The sequence below is a fragment of the Zosterops lateralis genome (genome assembly GCF_965231275.1).
Source record: "Zosterops lateralis genome assembly, chromosome: 4".
Lineage (NCBI taxonomy): Eukaryota > Metazoa > Chordata > Aves > Passeriformes > Zosteropidae > Zosterops > Zosterops lateralis.
Genome location: NC_139765.1, coordinates 369,368 through 393,619, shown reverse-complemented (window position 1 = coordinate 393,619; position 24,252 = coordinate 369,368). Strand labels below are relative to the sequence as shown.

Genomic DNA, 24,252 nt, shown 5'->3' with positions numbered 1-24,252 from the left:
TCTTTCAAATCCTGTCCTGTGATACAAAACTGAATCACTGGAGGACACTGTGTGTCCTGACTTGGGGGAGGACTCACAGAATCAGGTGCTTTGGACATTGTTTTGTTCAGATGGAGTTTATCAGAGTGGATCCAGAAAACAAAATCTCTTTTTCAATCACTACTGAGATAATGAAGATTACCCAGGGGCAGAGCAGAAGCGGTCATTCTGTCCAGGGAAATCATATACTTGTTCTCAGTAGGATATCCCCTAATGCAGAAACCACCAAAGATGAGTCACAGCCTGTGACTCCCACTGAGAGATGGTGGGGTTTAGGTGGATTTTAAACAACTTATTCTGGATGGATGGGCAGGTGTGAGAAACGGGTCACTTCACATCATTACATTTTGCAGTTTCCCCAGAGATGAGCTCTCCAGAGCACAAGTGCCAGAGCTGAGAAAAGAGCTGTAGGGTAGTGTTCAGGTGAAGCATGCTGATGCAAGTCCTCACTCAGCACGTCCACACAGGAAAAACCTGAAGAAGCAACATTTCTTTTTTTGGCCTAGCATGATAATGAACAACCTCTTCTCAAGGTGGTCAATAACTCTTTAAGGTGTGGAAGCAATGCAAAAAGGATTAATCACATTACTTGAATTGTTGAGGTTGCATGAGCTCTTGATATCAGTTTGTGTGGGAAACAGGCTGCAGTGTGGTGTCATTGTGACATGCTACAGCAATTAGCCTGAACAGTCCTGAGAGTACCCTGGTAGTCCCCAGACTGAGTGTCACATTTACTAGAGGTGAAGTCCCTGAAAGGATTAGCTGATACTGGTTTCCAGCACTCCCCCAAGGGATGTAGCTCCTTTGCTAGAGAAGGATTTTAACCTTACCTGAGTGTGTTGGCAATGCTCATGGGGCTAGTGGCAGAAAAAGCAAGAGGACACGTGTTCCAGGTCCTGTTTGGGTCTGGAATTTGGGTTTGGCAATTCCAAGGTGTGCAGCCCTGCTGTGCCTGAAATGCCCACGGTGGGTGATTGAACTGGGGTCACTCAGAGGCAGCAGCTGTGAGTCACTGCAGTGAGAAGGGCTGGGCACAACCCCTTTGCCATTCCCCTGAGCTGGGGACCCCCAGCACTGTCCCTGGTGGTTCTTCAGTGGCAATCATGTTCCAGGGCATTACCTGCACATCCCTTCACCCTTGCCACTAAATGCCATGGAGAAGAGACTGTCTGTACATCACTCAGACTCTGTTTGGAGTAGGGATGTGAAAATGGATATGGAGACAGCTCCTTCTCTGATGCATGTAGATATTACACCACTGGCTTCAGTAGACCCACTCTGACTCCCACCTGCTGACAGCCTGGCTCAGGTCTGGATGTCTCCTAGGACTAGAAGGGTTTCCTCTGGCTCCAGACATGCAATGGCATGTCATAAGTTTCCTGAGTGCATTTGAAAATGCCTTTCTTTCTGCTGCAGGAGACAGCAGGGTGCTCAGCACAGCAGCCTGACCTGACCCCTGCCCACCTCTCCCAGCCTGGGGGTCAGTGCTGTGCTCCTGGCTGGCACTGTGTGCTCTGGCCCGTGCTGCTCTCTCACACTGGTCCCTTCCTGCTCCTCCCAGGTGGTTTATTTCACTGCCACGTTCCCATACGTCATGCTGATTGTGCTGCTGATCAGAGGAGTCTCCTTGCCTGGGGCATTCCAGGGAATCCTCTTTTACCTTTATCCAGACATCAGTCGCCTTGGGGACCCTCAGGTAAGGTGGAGGTGGGGGAATGAATGGCTCAGCTGTGCTTGCATGGATTCCTCTGCCAGCCTTCACTCTCTCCTTTTTGTTTTCCTACTCTCTTTCTTCCAATTTCCACTTTCTGACCCCTCTTTTCCCCCTCTGTGGCCATAAGGCAGAGCTGTGATATTGGTATGTTTTCTGGTAGTCCCTGCTGTCTTGTCCTCCAGTGCTGTTGCCATATTTTCCTGTCTGAATTGCTCAGGGGTATGGGCAGTGGGGATTTAATCCTTTATCATGAGTGGTGCAAGCTCTCCCTCCTGTTTCCTGCGGAGGCTCCTCTGCTGTGCAACCAGACAGTGCTTGGGGTGCCACTTTGCACCGTGCCAGCACCTTGTGGGGGTGAGCCCTGCTCCTGGCATAGTTGCTCCATCTTCCTTGGGAAGCATGCCAGGTGCATGGATGGTGGGAGCCATGGCATGCTCTAGCAGCAGTGCCTGGGACCTGGCTGCCTTCCTCTCCTTCCCATCCCTGGTGAGAAATTCCTGCCTGTTTGACAGGAGGGTCACTGCCTGACTGCTGCTTTTAATCTCTTTGGGACAAGTTCTTCCACGTTAAATCCTGGCTCCAGCTGAGCTGCTGTACCAGCCTTTGTGTGAAGGTGTTTCCAAAGGAGATTAAAGGGTGCCTGCCTGGAAAATAGGCCAGCAAAACCCTTGGTAACCCCATTAACTCATTCTGGTCTGGCCCCAGAGCTGCCTGGGTTATTGATGCTGTGAAGGGGAAGGTAAGTGCTGGTGCTGTATGGCAGGAGGAGGGGAGGACAGCTGCTCCCTCAGCATGGAGCTGCAGGAAGGGCGTGAGGACAGGTCTGTGTTTGCTGTCATCGTGTCTCCCTTTGCACTGATGAGGTGCAAGAGGCTTCTGAAATGAAATAATATTTTTGAATGGTGCTCTCCTTCTCCCATGAAAAGTCCTGTTGTTACCGTGGCTGTGCTGCCCAGGGCACTGAACTAAGCCACCTCAGGTGTGGCATGGTTGGTCCTAGCTGTGCCTTCATTAGGTGTGTCCTAGCAAACCTTTTTGAGTTGCAGCCTGTGCTTTAGGAGCAGGGTTTCCTTCCAGCCTGGATAATGCTGGTGGGAAGGCAGAGTAACCCTTCAAAGTAAGAGGATGGCTCTGAACCAGGGGAGGAAACTCTGCTGAACTAAGGGAGGAAAACTTGCTTCTCCCTGCCCACTCCACTTTCCCTGATGAATGCTTTGCTTCTGATGGAGAAAAGCAGGATTTGGCAGCAATGATTGCATTCCTCTAGCACGTTTTAGCCATCCTACTGAACTGTGTAGCAGGGCTGGAGTCTTCTCTTGTGTCTTCCCATCAGAGAGGGAAGGGTCAGTGTCCCAAGCCCCACATGTGTGTGGCTGTGCTCCTCTGTCTCTGTGCAGGGACTGTGGTGAGAGTCCTGCCAGCCCATGGGGATCAAGTTGATAATAACTAATTTGTACTCAAAGGACAGTGAGCTGTAATTGCTTACCAGCAATCCTGCACTGCCTGGAAAAATGGAAGATTCTTTAGTCCTTGGGAAGGGATTCTGAAAAGTAATAAAAAAAATTAAAATAACCTCTCCAATCTGAGCCTTATGAGAAGGCATCTCAAGGGGAGGTTTAAACAAAGGGCAAACAATATGCAAAGGGACAAAATCAAAGCTCTTCTAAAGTATATGAAAAACTAGGTGAGAAGAGGGGATGAATTATTTATCAGATTCTACCAGGGGAGCAGCAACAGCTGAGATGTGATTAAATGTCAGAATATCAGGCTGGTGTGTGGAAATCATTGCTTTTCACCTGCCAAGTGACCTTGGACAGAGCTGGGAAATCCTGTCTATGAGAGCTCAGTCGAGCTGATTGATGATGAGCTCTCCTGGTTGTGAAGTCTACAGTGCCCTAGATCTTCCTGCATCTTCCTTTCCTCAATCTGTGAAATGCCTGTAATTAAAATGGTAAATGAATTGCATTTGATAGGTAGATCAGACCATACAGAGAACTGCCAAACCAAAGTGTTGAATAATGAAGACCAGTTATGCCCAAATATGAGCAGGTAACAGCAAAACTACCAAAGAGATCATTTATATTGAACTGTATGTCCCCCCCTAAAAAAAAAAAAATTTCAAAAAAAACCAGCTCATAGCTAATTTTTCAATCACTCCGCCCTTTGCATTTATCAGTTTTATCAACTGTTTTATTGAGCAGGAAATTCTGGAAATTTATGAATGTGATTAAGGAGAGGGATGCATAGTGGGATCCACCACTGAGAAGATGAAATAAGAGGATTTCAGAGTAGAACTAAGATTAAAGTGGGTAAAATTTGTCATTAAAAGAGCTTTTTTCAGGTGCTGTCAGGGTTTCTGTTGATGGAAGGTTTCATATCACTGCCAGTCACTGTTTAGATAGACAGGTACAAAGAGGGGATGGATGGGCTTGATGCAGAAAAGGCAGTCTTGTGTGTTTGGGTTTGCTTTAAAGAGAAGAAATGCAATAGTCTCCTTTCACTCTGGTATCAAGTCTCTTAGCTAAATTTCTTTAGGTTTAATGAGTGAGAATGGAGAAGGAGTTGTGCTCAGAGGCTGCTCAGTTTCTGTCTCTCTGGAAAAGCAGCAAATGTTTCTCAAAGCCTCCCACTCTTATTTTCCTCTTGAATTTTCCAGAAAACACCCACCATGCTGTATTTGCTTGTACTTTATCCAGTCTTCATATAAAGAAAGATGCTTCTGTTACAAGCTGCTTTCCACCCATCCCAGATGTGCTGGAGGCCCCTGAATTTGGGGGCTGTATCCCAGAAATGGGATACACAGGGAAGCACTGGAGGTGCCAATGGTCAGCAGAGTTGTGCATTTCTTTCTGAATATCCTTCCCTACATCCCTGTCCTTTTCTTTCACCGATTTCCCTGGAGACTGGTTTTTTGAGTGTTTGCCCCTGCATATTCCCCTCGTGGCTCTTCATTCCCAACAGACAGGACAGAGAGGGAAGGCAAGGGATGCCCCCAGGTTTTTGGGGGAGTCTGTGGCTGCAGAGGGAGAACACTGAGGTCATGGTTTGGACCAGGGCAGCTCTTACAGTCAGTGCTGAGCAGGGGATGAGCCCCTCCAGCCACCACAGGGAAGGATGAGAGATGTGTGTCTCTTGCAGGGCTGTGACCCGCTGGGTTAACCGTGTGCCCCTGTACCCCGCTGGGAAGGGCTCAGAGCCCCAAATCCAGGCCCTTCCCGCCGCTGCTTCCCTGGGAGAGGGGAGGGCCACCACAGGCCGCCTAAATATTATTTGTTCCCCGTATTTATTGTTTTCCCAGCACGCCTTTGCCTCGGGGCAGCGTGCTGGGTTTGCAGAGCTGTTCCCCTGCTGCAGGCGGTGTTTGTTTCGGGGCGGTGCGGAGGAGCTCTGACCATGTCCGTGGGCTCTCTGGCCATGCCCGTGGGCTCTCTGGCCATGCCCGTGGGCTCTCTGACCATGCCCGTGGGCTCTGGCCGTGCCCGTGGGCTCTCTGGCCGTGCCCGTGGGCTCTGTGGCTGTGCCCGTGGGCTCCCCGGCTGTCCCGTGTCCCCATCGCGCTCCCCAAGGCTGGACCGGGCTGCGATCCCGGGCACTGTTCTCGCTCCGAGGGGACAGAGGGCGGGCACCGGGCACCGGGCTGCAGGCACAGGGCACCAGGCAGGGAGGATGCGCTGCTCTGCTCCCCCAGGGAGCCCGAGGGGCTGGGGACTGGGATCCCGCCCCGCCCGGCTGCAGCAGCGCATCCCCGCGGCCGGGCACGGCTGTATTTGGGCACAGCTGTATTTGGGCACAGCTGTATTTACCTTTGGCGGCTTCCTTGCCTCCCGTCCCGTGCCCTGTTCGCAGCCCCGCTGAGCCTGAGCTCAGCGCTGACAGAGCAGGGAGGAGTGAAGCTGTCTGTCTGTCTGTCTGTCTGTCTGTGTGCAGAGGGGGTGGGAGGACCATAAAGCTGGCAAGGAGGGGCCCTGGGAGGGCCGCTCGCCCCTTTGCACCTCCGGGGCGGCCAGCGGCGTTCCCTGGGACCCATCAGAAATGTGTTTGTTTTCCTGTGGTGTTTAAAGTCACCCCGGCGGTGGGAGGGCCCTCCTGGGTGCAAAGTGTCCCTCCAGGTCCCCAGGTGTCCTGAGGTGTGGCCATACATAACATGAGGTCAGCGTTTTCAGGCGGGGCACTGCGGGGGCCCTCAGTGCTGGCACAGGGAGGTGAACTGGGGAACAAAGCCCTGTTCCTCACTCCCGAGGAGTATTTTCCAAACAGACGGGGCTCAGGATTGGGAACACGATGCTTGGCCGTGTGTTGGCTGGGCAGACAGAACAGGAACACTTTACAAACGTCAGTGACCCATTCCCGGTCTCCCCTCTGCTGGGATGAATGGGGATGGGGGAAGCCTTGCCCTGGGCTGTGCAGCAGGGCCTCAGCTCTGTGCTCTGCAGCTCTCTGGGACGTGGGCTGGGGTTTGTGAGCCAGCCCTGAGTGAAGGGGAGCATCCATCATCTGGAAATCGTGCCCTGGGAATCTTGCAGTAAAACCTGAGCAGTCACCATCTCCCCTTCTAAGGCAGGGATGTGTTTGTGTGGGGCAGTGGGTGGCTGGTGGGGAGTGCCAGTGCCACAGGCTGACTCCTGAGCCGTGATGTTGTGAGCAACAGAAATGCTGCTTGAACTGTAGCTCAAGACTTGAGTGGTTTGTGCTCTGTGCTGTGCATTACACCAAGCGTGACCCTCCACACAGCAGGCACCCACTCCGTGCTGTTCTGTCTCTGCTTGCTGATGGGGACAGTTCAGTGCTTCTCAGCATGCCACCTGTATTTGATGTATGGCATCCACTGGGGTTCAATAACATTTTGCTCAAAAGTGGCCTTTCTGTTATTTGTGAGTGCTTTGAGAACTTCCTAAGAAAGGATCTGTTTCAGTACTGGGAGCTGTTAAATTCCAGTACATGTAATAAAGTGAATATTGCTGAGAAAATTAAGGGACGAAGGAATGGCCATGACCATCTTGGATAACTGCAGCTCAGGTGTAAAGGTTTCGGCTAAAAACAGAGCAGGAGGCTATTGCAAACTGGAGCAAACAACATGTTCAAAGAAATTGAATTATGAATTAAATAAATGGATGGCTTAGAAAAATGCTGACATTAATTAAATCAAAATACCCATGCTGCCAATATACCAGCAAAATCTGAACAGGATAAACTTTACCAGTCTCTTTGGGAGCAGTGGCCAGAGAACAGCAGTATGCTCTCTTTCCACTGCTTTTATCTGCAATGGAAAGAGAGTCCTGCCTGACCCTGCAAGGCCTTTTAGTCAAAGTGCTCTGGGAACAGCTGATAAAAACCATTTCCCTGAGTCACTACAGGGAGAGAAATGAGCACAGGCAGCAGGCTGGGGAGGAAAGGTTTGAGCTGCTGTTTGCTGTGAGTGGTCTGTGTAGCCCCATGAGCCCAGTGGGGCTGTGGTGAGAGGCTGGAGGAGGCTGGACCCCTTCCCCTCCCAGTGACCCCACGGTCCTGGGACTTGCTGCTGCTGTTTGACCCCGTCACCAGTGGGTCAGGAGCACTCATGGCATCAGTTCTGTGGCAGTCTGACCCCCAAGCAATTTGGGAGTTGCAAGGAAACTGGGAAGGTTGTAGATGTCTCTTGTCTTTGGCCCAAGAGCTGCAGTAACCTTGTAATGCATGAAATAATGTGCAGGCAGCCTGAGCTGGTGCTCACAGTCATGCTAAGTAGGATCATAAGCTCTGCAAGTCAAGCTTAGCTTTATTTACAGGTTCAGCCACAGGCTGCCTTGCTTCAAACGGGAGCATATGCTAAGGCAGGTCCTGTATTCCCTAAAGATATCCCTTTGGGGCTGGACACCCACACAGCCAGGTGTGCACCCCACAGGTGTGAGACTGGGAAGAGCAGGCAGTGAAGTGAGGAGCCCACAGACCCATGCTGGTCTCTGCTACACAGTCAGGGTTATCCCTGGATTTTAGAAATGAGTCACGTCATAAGCCACAGAGCTAATGAAGCTTGGCCTCTTGGTATTTGGCTTCCACTATGGCTGGTGAAGCACCAGTTCTGTTCCTGCCTGAGGGGTGTTTCTCCTGTGCTTGTGTGATTTGTGTGATATTTAACACTGGTTGACTCTTCTTCCCTGAAGCTTTCTGCTCAGTGGGGACCCTGAGTGCCTGTCCTTTTCCCATCCCCTAACTGTTGTGCAGTCCACAGGTAGTTGATATCCTTGAGGTTTCTGACAACTGTTAAATCTGGTTCAAAAGCATCAACTGAGTCTGATGTTATGGCAAGCATGGGGTAGGCAGTTTAATGGCAAAAGTCTTGTTATCTTGACAAATTAAGCTACAAGAGCTACAAACCCCATGAGAGGGTGTGTTTTGAGCTCAAATTTGATGGAAAACAAGAGCTCTAACAATGAACAGCAAAATAAAAAGCAAGCAGCAAAAAAAAAAGCAAACCTAACAAAGCATTGATCCCAGTCTGTGCAAAGATGTTTAAATTATTGATGTAAAGGTGTCTGCTGGTCCAGCTCACCTTAGTGCCTTGCTGTGCCTAAAATGTAGCTGCAAAATGAAAGCTGTGCCCTTACTGCCCACGAGCACACTGATGCTTTAGGAATAAATTTTAAAAAGAGCTTTGAACTTTTTTCTAATATTTTTGAACTGAAAAAATGAATACCTGGCTCTCTAAACTCATCTTCCCATTCATCTCCAAAAAGAGTAAAATAAACTGAGGTCAGTTACTTTTTTCACTTCCCAGTGCCTCAAATTATTTGTTCCAGTCCCATCTCATCACCTGTCCCTTCCTATTCTACAAATCGGAGATTTGATCTCGCTCCATTTGATATGAAACCCAGAGTCCAGGGTTTGTTTGAGGAGTTGAATGTTAGACAAGTGGTTTGCAGAACAGTCAGTTTTACCAAACCTGGCCCTAGCAGCACTTTGCCTTCTCTCCCTGCTGGGGTTTGCAGCAGTGTGAGGAGAGGATTTATTCTGTGCATCTGTGCCTTGAGCTGAATCCAGAATTTCTTCTGGGAAAATGGCTGTTAATGGGATTGTAATATGCCTTCATGAGGCCCATCAGCCCAGGAAGAAGAAATAAATATAAAACAAAACCTCTCACCACATGATTGGCCAGTACGAAAGAAGAAAGGCAGAACTCTGTAAGGTAAGGGTGGCCTGAGCAACAGGGGTGCTTGGGTGGATGCTGCCAAGCTGACCATTGCCAGAGGACATGAGGTCTTGGCTGACAGATACAGGTGTGATTTGAAGTCATCAAAACCTGTGGAAAGTACTGTGGTGCTTTCCATTGGCTCCTGCTCTTCTCAGAGGGCCTCTAGGGCAAGGCTGGTGTTTATCTGAGGGCTTGAGTGTAGTCCAATGGAGACTTTTCTCATAAAGTTGTCCCAGCAATACTTTATTTCTGCTTTTGTTTCAACAATGTGGCTACCCTTCAGCAATGGTCAAATGATTGTCTTATCTCTGTTTTATAAAACCCCTAGGAAAAAAAGATCTTAGAGAAGAGAGGTTTATTTAATAATCTTTGTCATTGCTTCATTCCTCACTGTTGGTTCCTGCTTTTGCTGTTGTCTGCAGAAGGCAGTGACAGTGGCTGAATTGGTGACTGCACACAGCTAGGCTTTCAGATGAAATTTGGCATTGACAAATGTCAGCCTTAGAGCCCTGGGATGTGTTATTGACAGTGAGAGCAAAGGGTCTCATGGGAATAACAGTGTTCTTGTATGTTCTTTTAGGAGCTGTCTTTTGCAATCAACTCTGTTTATTTCCAGTATTCCTCCCCAGTCGAATTTTTTTAAAGTTTTGGAGGCTTTATGTTAGGTCTTGGAAGGACGGGCCACCACCACAAGCTGTGTGTACCTGTGCTGGCCAGTGGGAGACTGGGCTTGCCCAAATCAATACCCTTCCTCTGGTGGCAGAGGGCTCCTTCAGCTCTCATGGAACGAGTTCATCTGGTCTCCTCTTGCTGGAAGGCTCTTGTGTGTCACAGGGTGCTGCAGATTTGTCAAAGAAAGAAAGAGGTGGTGATGAAGAGCTGTATGTGGCTTGGGCAGATGAGGCTCCCGATGTATCCCTTCCCTTTGGCACTCCTAGCCCCCCTGGGTGCCTCAATGAGCACTGTAATTCCTGGCATTGCCTCTAGAAAGTTTCAATGCAGAATCCTGCTGGCCTTCTGATCCCTGGCTTTTATGGTGCTTACAGCAGCCTTTGGGCTCTTCCTCTTCCCATCTGTGCAGTGTCTGTGCTGGCCTTGTCTTCTCACCTATGTTTGATCTCCCTTGCAGGTCTGGATGGATGCAGGCACTCAAATCTTCTTTTCGTATGCAATTTGTCTGGGATGCCTGACAGCCCTGGGCAGCTATAACAAATACCATAACAACTGCTACAGGTAACTGCTGCCTCGAGCCTTTCTCTCTCTGAACATCAGGGATCTGCCGGAGGCTGCTGGCCTTTGGAAGTGTCATGATTTCTGTTTCTACTCAAGGCATAGGAAAACTCTTTCCAGGTGTTTTCTCCCCAAATCCTGTTCTCTGTTCTTTATACCCAAGGGAGTTGTCTGTCTCCTCTTCCACACTCTGCAAAGGTAGATCCTCTTCACTAGCTCTGTGACCCCAGCCCACACTGCAGCCTCCCTTATTACAAGGGTGCAGGAGCAGCCACAGGGGAAGCAGAACTGTGAAATCTAATGGCTCTCAGCTGGAGCCCTTTCACCTTGTGATTTATCCTTCTGTGGTTCATTTGGACCCAGTGACTGGCACAGCTGTTAGTGCTCTGGGTTCCCGTGTGCTATTTATGGCGACATGTGAGCCTGCAGATGTGACTTCTGTTTATTGCATGCTGGACTGCAGGAACAGAAATGGACCAGGTTGCCAGATAGAATCAGGCTGCTGAGCTGAAGTGGTCCAGTGAAAATAAACTCATTTTGCTGTAGGTGTGTCCATCCCCAGGGTTAAAAGGCTTGTGTGAGAACAGGCCACCTCTCTTCCCATACTTTCTGTGCTGATTGGGTTGCTCCTGGCACTGACTTCTCCCTTCATCTTTTAAATTCAAAATTGTGGTTGTTGCCATCAAAGGTCCAGGCACACCACTGGCTACATGATCCTTGCTTGGCAGCTTTCTTCACTTCAGGAGTTCATTCCTGCTGCAGGGCTGCCTCTCCAACAGCAGCTGGGCTAGGATGCCTGTTTCTTTTCATGTCCCTTCTCCCACATGCAGTTTTGAGAGAAAAAAAACATAGGAAAAGAAGAGATAATGGATCTGTTTCTGGGCTTCAACATGTCCTTGGACATTAGCCCTTTGCAGCTGCAGTCTAATATATAACATGGAGATGATGATAGGGGCTGCTCAACAACAGGGTTGTAAAGACCTTCTGTAACTGCAGCTGGGAGTTGCTGTAGAAAGGGGAGAGACCTTTGTCTGCACATGGTGCTGTGCTGTTGCCCTGTATGCTGTTTGGCTTTTCTAGGAACACTGGTCATAATTTTGGTGTCAAACCTTCGACTAGCCTTTCCCAGGCATGGACACAGTTTTCATGAGTCAGTCCTGTGCTCTACAGGCTTAGTTTGGATAAGAAGAAAGAACCAGGCTTTAGCAGGGGAGAGGGACATCAGTATGGTGCCCCCCTTTGTTATAACCAGCCAGGTGTAACCTGTGGTGACCTGGAAAAGGATGTGGGCAGTAGAAATCATTGTCCATATGGCAGTGGTCCAAGATGGCATCAAACAGCATCGACCATTTCTTGTTTCCTGTCACAGCAAGGGAATTCTTCAGGTCTCCCTGGCTCACTTTCAGGTGTAAATCTGCAGATATCTCTCTGATCTGGCCATCACTTCATTTTACTCTCTACCATGACACCCCTTCCCACCTTCCAGATAATGGGAGAACACCTTCCAGCCCATGCCTTTCCAAGGAGGGTTTGACCTGTCATGGATACATCCAGGGGAAAGAGGGACAAACACCAGGAAGGACGAGGAACTATTTGAAACATGTGAGAATTTGTATCAAATTACTGAGAATATAATTTGAGTGGAGAGCAGGCACTTTATAGCCACTGGAGAAATGAGGTTCTGGCCTGGGCTTCCCATTGGGTAGCTGGGATTGGTGGAGTGTGGCCTTCCTTTCCAGCTGGGAGATTCACTGGGCCTTAGAAACTAAATGCAAAGGAAAAGCAATGGTGCTGAGTACTCTGCAGTCCTTGACAATGCAAAGAGCTGTGCTTTGGAAGGAATAATTTGAATTTGTATGATGCAGGGGATCTGACCTAGTTAACATGCAAGCAGCAGCACAAAGCCCCAAAAATGCTATATAACTGAAGACTGATCACACTGGATTTGCAGAGTAGCATTTAATAAAGTCAGAGCAGGCCATGAAATGCCAGAAGGGGTGCATTCAGTTTGGTTCAGAATATCTCAGAATGATGCTGCAAATGTTATTGTTGTCCCCAGGGTTGCAGTCACAAGAGGACTAGGGAGACTCGAGCGTGAAAAGGAATTGGATAGATAAGAGATGTTCAGTTTAAAGTGTTGATGGATGAGACTGAGATGAAACAGAGACAAAAGGGAATAGATCAGACAAAATAAATTGGATGGCTGTGATTATCTTTTTCTCATAATGCAAAGACCAGGAGATACCAAGTCGTGCTGAGAACCCAGAAGATTATAACTGCTCTGAGAAATCTATTAAGGAAAAAAAACATGTACCCTTCTCAGACAAAAACAAACTGTTACATGCTGCTACAGGAGGGACCGGGGGGAGAGAGGAAAAAAAAAACCAAGAAAAAAACCCTGGCATTTAGATGTGCAGGAAGACTATCTTACAAGCAAGGAGCTTAGGTGAGCAATGCATCTTTATGCTGTCCTTGGACAAGGCTTCCCTTGGGGGAGTCCTGCTGTATTGTCCAGCCCGGGGCATCTTTCTGCAGCTCCTGGTGCTGAGTGAAGCTGCAGGTGTATTAGGAGAGACACAGTGGCTGGGGTAGAAAAGCAGGTGCTGCCCTGGGGTCTGGGTCATACCTGGCTGATGCTTTGCCCCCTTCTCCCAGGGACTGTGTGGCCTTGTGCTTCCTCAACAGTGGCACCAGCTTTGTGGCTGGCTTTGCCATCTTCTCCATCCTGGGCTTCATGGCACAGGAACAGGGTGTGCCCATCGCCGAGGTGGCCGAGTCAGGTGAGTGGAGACCCTGGTGGGATGGGACTGTGGGGGTGCTGCCACTTGAGTCCCCAGTGACCAGGGGATGCCTGCAGCTGCAGCTTCCCATCCCTTGCCCTCTGCCTCCAAAAAGCAGAGAGAAATGAGTACAAATGAATGCACACTCATGAATTCAGATTGAGAAGCAGTAGCCGTGGGTTGAGCCTAATAAAAGCTGCCTCTAAGGGTGAGGGCTGGGGCTAGGCAGCTGCTATCTTTTGTGGGGAGGGTGCTGAGGTGACTGCATGGCATATGCCCAGGCTTGTGCTGTGCTCCCTGGGCTCAGAGGCTTCCCCTGGCTCCCAGCCCTTGCAACAGTGAAGCAGCCAGAGGTTGCCCAGTCCCCTTACCTCCCTTCCTGCTTCTCCTTTAAGAGCCTGAGCTCCATGCACAGCACGGGTATTACTGGAGTGAGAGGCTGCATGGCCACAAGCTGTGCCTTGGCTGGGTGGCTGCCCCAGGCAGGTCTGAACCAGCTGTGCTGTACTGCTGCTGTGCCACTGCTCTGAAAGCCCTTCTCCCTGCAGGGCCTGGCCTGGCATTCATCGCCTACCCTCGGGCTGTGGTCATGCTGCCCTTCTCCCCACTCTGGGCCTGCTTCTTCTTCCTCATGGTTGTTTTGCTGGGACTGGACAGCCAGGTAAAGCTGCGGGAGCAGAGTGATTCCCTGCCAGACAAAAGCCACTGTCTCTTCAGGACAGGCTTGAGCTGAGGGGGAGCCAGTGGGGCTGGGAAGCTGGTCAGATGGGCTGACAGAAGTGGGATCTCTGCTTTTTGCAGTTTGTGTGCGTGGAGAGTCTTGTGACAGCTCTTGTGGACATGTACCCCACCATCTTCCGCAAGAAGAACCGCCGGGAGACCCTCATCCTGCTGGTCTCCATCCTCTCCTACCTGGTTGGCTTGGTGATGCTCACAGAGGTATTTTGGGCTCAGATCACCTGCATGGTGCTTGACGGGACCTGGTGGGTGGTGAGGTGTTCCCTGGGGCCAAGAGCTTGCTGCTGAGTCCCATCCTGCTGCCCCAGGCCTGCAGGAGGCTGCCCTGCTTTTCTCATGCCATTCATGTTCTCCCTTCCAGCCCTTACCCCTTGTGCCAGTCACAGTCCTGATACTTCTTCTGGAAGAAGTCTCCAGCAAGACTGATAGCTGGAGCTCTGGACAGTCGGTGTTTTGGTTATAAATTTATCTTGATACAGACCAAACCTTTACAGCTGTAGTCTGTTACATGGGAATGGGAGTGCCCTTGTCCTTCTCTTTCTTCCTGAATGGAGCTACAGGAACACTTGCCATAAGGAAGCTCATCAGGCCTGAGTGCACCCCTTATCTATTATACTGATATCCTCTGTGTTATCCTTGTGATTAATTGCCTGGGAGCTAAACTGTTCTTGTTGAAAACTTTTAACTCTGCCTAGCAATATGCGTGTGTGGATTGATGGTGTCAGAATGCTCTTGGCACTTTCTGGTTTTGGGCATAACTTTTGGAAAAGCTGTCTCTGATGTTGTATGTGCAACATCGTGCCTGGACTTACCCACAGGCCTGTCTTCTAGGCAGCTCTGCAGATCTGGGCCATGGAACAGCCAGGCTGCATGCAGTCATTTCCTTCTGCAAATTTGGACTTTAAAGCCAACCAGATTGACTGTGTATCTTAAAGGAGGTTTCCATCTTCACTTCCAGATACAAGAGCTGCCCAGGTTTTGTCTTCTCCTAAAACATCCCCACAATCTCTGGCAGTCTGCTGTGCTGCTCTGCATTGAAGTGAAGGGTTGCAGAGATCCTGAGAGCAGCAGGGTTGGCTGCATGTCTCTGTCAAGCCTTGGGCACAAGGGGTGTGCCTTTTCTGTAGGCTAAAATCCTGTCCCAGAGAGGGAGATGCCTCCAGCTCTGGGGAAGATAATGAGTTTGTTTCCTGCTCTGGCTCTAGCTCTTTGCCTGATTCCTCTCCCCTCTCTCTCACCTTGCTGCCCACTTGGGCCTTCCCAGGGTGGGATGTATGTCTTCCAGCTCTTTGATTACTATGCTGCCAGTGGCATGTGCCTGCTCTTTGTGGCCATCTTTGAGACTCTCTGCATCGCCTGGGTCTATGGTGAGTATGAACTAGGGGGGTCCACAGCTCTGGCCTCTCACGGTCTTGTCTGGTTCATTCTCAAAATGCTGGTCAGTAGCTCAACTTGGTAATTGCTTCGCAGTGCAAGGCAGAATCTAAACTTTTGCTTTGGTGCCCCTGGACTCAGCTGGCAGGGACATCCTCACAGGAACACCCTGGGGGATCTGCTTGGCAGATATCCCCTGCATGTTCCTATGTGCCCCTGCTTTTGAGACCCTCCTTCCTTGGGGAATTGGAGCTGTCTGAAAAATCTTTCCTCAACCTGTGTTCAGAGGGCTTAAGACTCAAACATTTTTGAGAGCCCCTTCTCAGTCTTGATGGTCACCAGGTATGGGTAAAACCTGGGCTGAGGTCCTGGCCTTGGGGATGCTGAGGGGCTGGCCCTGCTGACCTACTGAGCTGCTCTGGGGGGATAGGAAAGTTAGTCCAGGACAAAGACCAAAGCTGGCCACACTCTGATTGTTGGCTATGCTGAGGCTATTGCACCCAAACAGTGCTGAAGCAGGACCCTGGACACGCAGACCCTGCTGTCCTCCTTCCCTGGTGGCAGTGAGGGATCCTGTCCTTGCCCTCTCCTGCAGGTGCTGAGCGTTTCTACGATAACATTGAAGATATGATCGGCTACCGGCCATGGCCCATCATCAAATACTGCTGGCTCTTCATCACCCCTGCGGTGTGCATGGTGAGGACACACAGGAGGAAGAGCTGTGGGGAGGAGATGGGCAGAGCTGGGTGCCTCTGAGATACAGACACCTACATATATACAGAGGGACGTGCATATGTATAGGAGGTTTTGTGGCCTGGACTATGGGTGCCTTTTGTTACTTGTGCTTGTAGCTTTGGGAGCCAAGTGTGGGGCTCAACAACAGGGAGAAGCTCAGCTGGGACAGAGATGGTTGCTGGTGGGACAAGCTCCTTGATGCCATGAGCAGTGTTGCCCATGGGGGCTGTCCCAGCAAACCCTGTTTAACAGATGTCTCCTCTGTTGCTGCCCTTTAGGTGCTCCTTTTTATCATGAATCTCTGTGCAGACATGTACTCATTATGTAGACCTCTCTTTTCTCACGGTGTTGATTTTTTTTCTCTTTTTTTCTCGGTGTCTTTCACCTTGCCAGGCAACCTTCCTGTTTTCTTTGATCAAATACACCCCACTGACATACAACAAGAAGTATGTGTACCCATGGTGGGGAGACACCCTGGGCTGGCTGCTGGCCCTCTCCTCCATGGTGTGCATCCCTCTCTGGATCGTCTACAAACTCTCCACCATCAAAGGCTCCCTCAGAGAGGTGAGGTTGGTGCTCTAGGATCAGGGCATGGGCTGTGCTTCTGCGTTGAACTCCAGCCCTGCAGCAGAATCATTTGTGTGTTGGGGGGTTGATTAGCAAGGAGCCCAGAATAAATGAATTAAATTAGTTAATTGCTATAACAGATCTGTTTTTTAAAGTTCTGCCTTGCTGGAGGGCTGCTCCAAGCTGTATCATGAGGCTGCATGCCTCAGGGTACCCTTTTTTAATTTCTTCTGTCTCTTGGCAAGTACCACCAGGAGAAAGGTCTTTAGATGGAGAGGATAAAGATGATCTCCATGCTGCCCTTAACTGAGGCTTGAGGACTTGCTCTGAGAATCTCCAGATCCCCTGAGCATTATGGTCAGCTGAGTTTACCAGTCTGTGCTGAGGCCATAGATTTGGAAAGGAGAGAATCCCTGGGAATCTGGAGCTCCTGTCAGCCTTAGTGCTCTGGGTCTGTCCTGCTTCCAGAGTGATGCATTGCTGGTTGCCCAGCAATACACTGGAGGGACAAGGAGCTAGAAAACCATGCCTTGCTCCAGGTGAGCATCCCATCCCTATCACAGCTCATGACTTCAGGGTGAGGTTTCACAAACAGTCCTGAACCCACAGGATCCCTTTCATTCCCTGCCTCCTGCAAGTGTTCAAGAATGGGTTGTGACAGCAATGGGCTCCTGACCCCTGCATCCAGCACAGACAGGGAGCAGTAGAAACAGCTGCAGGGGCATGGCAAGGCTGCACAGCATGATGTGGTATGAGAGTAGCCCCTTATGAACTTGTCCCAGCTAAAGCCAATCCCATGTGCACAGAGTCTGTGCTGATGGATGGCATGACCTGGAGGTATTTGGTCACCAACCTCCCTTTGGACTGTTTTCTAGCCCTGGCCTGGAGCAAATGGAGGACAGAGCTCTCCTCCATTATCCCCGTGTTAGATATATCATGTGCTCAGTGCTTGCCTTGGGACAAGTTGTTGGGAGATGAGTTTATCCCCTCAGTTCCTGAAGCACTGACTGTCCTTATTCTGGACCTCTCTGGCATTTAGGGACCAGATCTGCAGCTGGGCCCGGCTGGCTGAATGAAACCCATGACTGGTAGGCAAGGGCCCAGGTCACTTTTTGTCCTTGCACCTGTGTTTAGTGTCTGTCTTTGCCTTCCAGAGGTTCCGCCAACTCACCTGCCCACTTGAGGACTTGCCTCCCAGGCCAGGCACAGAGCAGCCCCTTCCGTCCACCAGAGATGGCCTCCTGATGCTGACAGAGATCGAATCTCATTGCTAGGACCAGTGTGGCTCTCCCTCCCTCCCCCCAGGATGGTTTCTATACAGCCTTTGCCACCTGTTGGATAATGCAAGGATTCTGCACTCGCCAAGGAGAGAGGGATTTCTGGGCTGAGCTCCCTTCTCTGGAAGATTTGAAGGGCTGAGGAAGAGGCTGCCATGGAGATGGTCTGTGTGGAGTTAGCAATGCACCTTAATTCTCTCCCTGGAGAGAGCTCTGAAGGAGCACATCAAGCACCAGTGTTCCTGAGCATCCCCAGGCTTCTGGTGGGCAGAAAGGAAGGACTGACCCTGGAATAAAGAGTCAGAGTCTCAGAGCTGTGGCTCCACTGTGGACTTTGAGAGCTTCTCCATCCATTCCATTAAATCTATGTTTTTCCTGACTAGATCTGCTCTGTCTCTTTTGTACCCCTGGTGTTAGGTGAGATGTGTGTCAGCCGAGCTGTGCTGGGCATCCGGGTCTGGATCCCTATTACAGTGGCACAGTGATAACAGGAAGGTGGCCAGAGGAGAGGAAGCTTGTTTAGGGAAGGAAGGAAAACAGGGAACAGTGGTTCCTGTGGGTGGTAGGCCTGGGGTACCCTGGTGAGGAGTGCAATGCCACCTTCTGCTGCAGCCACTGCTCTCAGGAAAAAGTGTCATCTGTCTGCTGAGTCACTGGGCTGTTCTGGGGTCTGAGAGGAGCATGTGGATCTGTGTGTTCTTCTTGCAAGTGGGGGAGCCTCTGCAGGTCCGTGTCTTTTCCTGTGCAGTCCCTTCCAGGTGCTCTGGAGCCCCTCATTTGGGTTTTCCTGTGGATGGAAGAAGGGCTGAGTTATGGAAACGGAACCCGCGTGTTATGTCAACAAACAGGGCCCCCAGTTTCCAGGCTGTTTGGGTAAAAGAAATAAAACTCAAAGAGCTTGTGTTTTAAGCGCTGCAGCCCCAGCATCCGAGGAGGGCAGCCAGGGGACACATAACCCCGGGGAGCTGGATGGATCCCAGGAAACCCTGAGGGAGCCGGGGCCGGGCAGGGCCGAGCCAGCAGCCCCAGGCGCTGGGCTTCCTGAGGCACACGGGGACACGGCCGGGCACCACGCTCCGGCCAAGGCTTCTGCTGCTAACGCGGGCGGGCAGAAGACGAGGCGAATTAAAGCAAATTAAAGGGAATTAGCGCAATCCGCGCCATTAGCCACAAGGTGGCCCCAGGCCCTCAGCCTTGGTGGCGGGAGGGGCCCGGGCCCGCTGAGGGCAGCGCCACCCGGACTCGGCCTTCATTCCTTCCTCTGCCCCGGGAGCTTCTCTGTGGGGACACCGCGTCCCTCAGGGAACGGGGACCTCACAACGGGACAAAAACCATCCAGAAAAGTCCCCCATGTAGATCCCTGTGTCCCCAAAAGTAAAGCTAATAAAGGGCACCGAAACAATAAATCCAGTGTCAAAAATAAAGTGAAATTGCCAACGCAAAAGGGAAGTTGTTCTGAGGTCAATAGGCTGATGAGGCCTCAAGTCATCAAGGCAGAGATGCCACCTGTAAGTGAGCACAAAACCCAAAACTAGATCTCACCATAAACAGTGTTTCTCGAGTTATCTATATAACACACGTACTGCAATCAAACAAGCCAAGCAAATAAACCCCCTATAGTGTAGTAGTCAGTGGTCCAAATATAAGTATAAAAAAGCCTGGCAAATTAATTACATTACACTGCCCCAGACATGCACTATGTACTCACAATAATAAAAGCCACCACAAAATAGCTGGTGACCGACCCTGTGCCTCAGGCTAAAAAAACATAGTACCCCCGAGAAGACTGAGTCAGACAATAAAACTCATTTCAACACCTGCACTAAAAAACATAGCATTGAGTAAGTGTCCCCTACCATACACCAGCTGCTGAAAAAGTAAAAAAGTACAATAAACTATTAAAAACCACCTTAAAAGCATTGATCTTTCAAAAATTGAAATGGCATCTAGCAAAAGCCACCTAGTTAACGCCTGAAGTTCCACCAATAGAACAAGCCTTGCCCAGTTTGAGCTCCTGCATACAGTAAATAAAAATAAAGTCCCTGTAGTACATGTAAAAAGCTTGTTAGAAAAGACAGTTTAAATCAATTCTACCTCAAGTACAGAGAAACCTGTCCGTAAAATTGTCTTTCCTCAAGAACCAAGTTGTACATAGCAAATAACACAGAAAGATCTAATTGTTACGTGAGACCCATGTGTAAATATCACTTTTTATTGAATGTCACTGCCATTGTCTGTATATAGCTGTATATTGTTTCTATATACATATATGCCTATATAATAAATGTGTTTGTAGAATTAGAATTCAATTTAGTTTTGGTAATAAGCTGACGATATGGGGATAAGGGGTGATGGACTGTATTAGAAAAACATTATTATGCTTGTATCCCCAATGGTCTGTTCTGTGTGTGCTGCATGTTGTGTTCTGTACCTTTCAGACTGGTTCTGAGAACGAAGCAGAGAAAGAAGAGGAGCACAGTTTGTTTGAAAAAACAGTGTTCATTCCTATACAATCTTCTCTCTGGACTTGGTCATGCTCGTCAAAAGTACAGACAGTAGCTGGAGAAAAGCTAGCTTTTTTCTTTTTTTTTTTTTTCCTTTTCTTTTAGTTAGTTTAGCTAGTTGAGGCAGAAAAAGACCGAGATCTCATGCCCATGGACAACTGGGGCCTGGACCTCAGCATTTTCCAGCACCGAAAGAACTGAAACTGATAAAAAACTAAGAGAGCTGAGCTAACTCACAGCAGACACTTCTTTCAGTTTTACCATCTCTCCTCGGAGTGGCCAGAAGTTTTATTGTTTCATATTATTCATTCCTTATTCTTATAAGCATTTTGTTATAAATAGTTTTTATTCTTATAAGTGTTTTGAATAAATAGTTTTTTCCACTTTTCTCTGAGAAAGTTCCTTTCCTGGACTGGCTAAGAGGAGAGGCCATTTGAGTTTGCTCTCCAGAAGAACCCCAAAGATTTCCTCCCAAATTTACCCTAAACCAGAACATGGACTAAATTTGAAATTAATTTATTTGAAATTTCCAGACGTGACATTTTTTTCACAACACTTTTAAGACACCATAAAAGGAATTTTTGGTAAAATTTGGAATATGACGATATCAGCATACAGTGATTGTTTATGATTTGGAATATGGTGAAGGGGATTTTCATTGCATCCAAGATTAGCCTTGCAGTCTATGGAATATGTACCATATTTTTGGCAGCTGTAGAGATGCTGATCTCCCTTTAGACAAGAGGGTTGTGGTCATTGGGTATTTCCCACCTTCAGAGTCCAAAACCTACAAATTTGCCTGAGAATTCAACCCATTACTTACTGGATAACAGGCATGAGATTAAAGGGCCTTTTTCTTCATGGATTGTTTTGTGGTGGTGATTGTGGTTTATTGGTTTTGTTTGGTTAGTTTAGAATTGGGATTTTTTTGTTTGGTTGGTTTTGCAGGTTTTTTGGTTATTTTGGGGTGTGTGTGTGTGTGTATTTTTGTTTTGTTTTGTTGTTTGTTTTTTGAGTGTTTTTAATTTTATTTTTTTTTTCAAATGAGAAGTCCACCTAAAAATAAAGAAGTCCTTGAAATTCTGCCTCAGCTCATTGGTGCTTGGAAAGGATGACCTGTCCATTTATCCATTCATGAAAACCAGGCTCTACTTTTCCCTTTTTGTGTCAGTGGTGCCTGGGGAGAAAATTCAGCTTTCCTTGTCCATGGATGGAGATGCTCACACAGGGCAGGAAAAAGACTTCAGATCTCAGGGACAGACCCATAGATGAGGATGCACCTGCTGCCATGGAAAGCATCCCAAATCCTGGGATGTTTGAACAGATGCTTGAGAGGTTTTTTTCCCTTTGCCTTTAGTGGTAAATACAAGGCAGTTTTCCATGGCTGTTGCAGAATGATGTATCATGAGTCGTGTTGCACATTTTGGTGACAAGAGAAGTGGATGTGTTGGATCTCATGGTGCATAAATGGAGAGAACAGAGTAAGATGAACATGTTAACTGGTGGGATACATAATCCTCTGAAGCAGAGATCTCCAAATAATCTGTGAAGAGTGTCCTACAGGCAGGAGCTGATGAGCATGTCCCTCAGCAGGGCGTTTGGCTGAGCCCTTGTGTGCTGACGTGGTTACAGCCTGCAGGAGGGGGATCTGCATGGGGCACATAGGGGAAGCATCAGTGGGGGAGCACAAAGGCACACTGGAGAAGCTGTTACTTCCAAGAAGTTACCACTAGTTTTGTTACCCCTCTCTCCATATGACCTGCTCAGAGTTGCATCATCTTGCGCAGTAGCAACAGGCGCCTCTCTGTGTCTCCATCTGACCTTGTCCTCGTGTCCTTGTGCCCTGTCCATCAGAGGTGTTTGCTGTCACATGCCCCACAACGCCAGGCTCAGCTGCCCTGAGGGAGCAGAGAGGGAAAGCAGGAGCAAGCAGGCACATTCCCATGTGTCCTCTGCCTGCCTTTGTTCTGTGATCCTCTTGTACAACTCAGAGGCTGTTAGACTACAGAAGTCTCCCCAGCATTGCCAGTCCTCCCTCCTGACCACCTTTATTGCTGACTCTGGGCTCCTAAGCCATTTGCCCTTGCCTCATCCTCTGCCATTCCAGGGATGCTGTGAAACAGGCCATGTCTCACCCTGCCTGTGCTTTCACAGATAAAGGCTCCTGGCAGCCTCCTCCTCCTCCCTGGGAACCCGGCACAGGAGCGGTTCTGTGGGGCCTCATTACCTCTTGTTGCTTTGGTTATGTTCACTTGTGATTAGTTACAGTGAAACTGTTGTCAGAAGTCACAGGCTTACTCAAGCAGAAATTAGCCATAAACATGAAAAATAAATTATACCAAATGCCTAGGGGAAAATCCCCTGCAAACATAGTGTTCAGTCAGCAAGGCATGTTCTCAGCCAAAGAAGCAGCAGCGTTGTGCCCATGGGCAATCAGCATTTCTCCTATTTTGTTAGCAAAAGTGTTAAAAGATGGGATTAGTCTGGACAAACGAGGGCAGCAGTGGTTTCTCCCCCAGGTGGCTCAGCGAGGAGGGCAGCCAGGGCTGCAGGCTCCACTGTGTCCTACAACTGTCCCAGAGACTGCCCCTGCAGCCCCTAATGTTTGTAAAGCACAGTTTGGATTCACCCATAGGGTGTCATGCTGACAGACCTCTACCAAAATCTGACCTAGGGGGAGATTTGACTCATTTTGGCTGGAAGCCTTGTGTCTTACTGGCTCAGGGGCCCAGGACTCACTGCTGCCAGGGAGCATGGCCCTAGCGTGGGCTGAGGTTATCAGCCTGCTCCCCTTCAGCAGGCATGTCAGAGCAGGCTGAAAGGGAGGAAAGGGTGGGGACACCCAGCTGATGGGAGAAGCCAGCATGTGTTCTGAGAAAAGAAGTTGTAAAAGGAGAGGCATGAGGGCACTGCCAGCTGGCGGGTGGTGAGCAGGGTGGGGAGGAGGACACTTTGATTAGGTGCAGGACAGATCTGAGGTTGGGGTCAGCCATCCTTCAGGGCAAAGGCTGAGTCCTGGTCTCCAGCTGCCCTGAGCCTGGCAGGCTGAGATTGAGGGAATCTGGTGCTTTCAAAGAGAGTTTTCCTCCTCTGCTCATGAGAGGGGATGGAAACCCGTGCAGCTGGCTCTGAGCTGGCACTGCAGAGGGAGTGGGCACCTGTGTGGTTGGACAGCAGTGCTTCACCAGTTCTCCTGTGCACCCTTGGGTGCAGTGAGATGGAGCTTCCTCCATCTCACTGCGCCGTGGGAGAGCTGTGGAGTTCTGAGTGCTGCTGGTGTGTGAGGGGGTCCAGGGCTGGGAGGGGGTCATGCTGCCTGGGGAGGGGGCTGCTTTGGGCATTTCCAGGATTTATTGCAAGCAATGCTTCTCTTTTGAGGATGAGTGTTTAACAGCAACCTCACCCATTCTTATGGAGGAGGAGCCCACATTGTGGGGTGACCTGCAGTCAGATTGTCACATCCTTTAGCAGCCCTGTCCTACTTTCACAGCTGCTCAGCCCAGAGTGCCTGCCCAGGGCTGACTCTGCCAGCTCCAGGCTGACTCTCCCAACTGGTGGTCAGGGAGTGCATCACCCCTTTCCTTGCTCTCTCCTGGGATGGGACTGAGCACAGTCTGTACCCCACCAGCTGAGCTGCTCAGAATGTGATTTTTGCTTTTCAGTCTGAGTCATCACACCAGTGAGATCCCTCACATTGAAGCTGGTGTGGTGAGATAAATGTGCCCCTGCCTGTAGCAGGATTTAAAAACCCTGTGAATTATTGCCTGGTGGGAAACTCTAAAGCCTGAATGTAACTTCTGGTACCTTCTGGGCTGGCAAACAGAAATCGCTTTCTTTTTCTCTCCTGGAGAATGATTTTCACACATTGCTGGATAAAGTTTTCATTTAGGTTGACTTTCTTCTTGTTTTACCTTAATGTCACAGGTCATTTCCCATCTACAGCTTTACAAAACCCCTGCGATGTTCCTGTGAAACACTTCAGTATGGATAAATCAAGTTTTTAGGTCAGCTCTGCTTACCTAGGCTTATCTCAGTGCCCTTTTCATATCTGGATAACCTCTATTGCACCTTTTCCTCAGTCGTGCTGGGTCACGGCAGTCCTCTGTGACAGGACAGGCAGTGGCAC

At 49.4% G+C, this 24,252-nt stretch overlaps 1 protein-coding gene across 2 annotated transcripts in view; it reads left to right on the top strand.

Annotated features, from left to right (window-relative positions):
• Positions 1-18,001, top strand: part of LOC310908691 (sodium- and chloride-dependent GABA transporter 2) — a gene marked incomplete at its 5' end in the record, with an annotated part of 31,093 nt that extends 13,092 nt beyond the window's left edge. For both annotated transcript variants that reach the window (XM_083860018.1, XM_083860017.1), the window contains 9 exons: positions 1,601-1,735; positions 10,051-10,154; positions 12,807-12,931; positions 13,480-13,592; positions 13,733-13,870; positions 14,934-15,036; positions 15,639-15,739; positions 16,172-16,342; positions 17,500-18,001. In XM_083860018.1, coding sequence (XP_083716144.1) covers positions 1,601-1,735; positions 10,051-10,154; positions 12,807-12,931; positions 13,480-13,592; positions 13,733-13,870; positions 14,934-15,036; positions 15,639-15,739; positions 16,172-16,342; positions 17,500-17,619 — 1,110 coding nt within the window. In that variant the 3' untranslated portion in view covers positions 17,620-18,001. The remainder of the gene's footprint in view (positions 1-1,600; positions 1,736-10,050; positions 10,155-12,806; positions 12,932-13,479; positions 13,593-13,732; positions 13,871-14,933; positions 15,037-15,638; positions 15,740-16,171; positions 16,343-17,499) is intronic.
• Between the last annotated feature and the right edge of the window lie 6,251 nt (positions 18,002-24,252).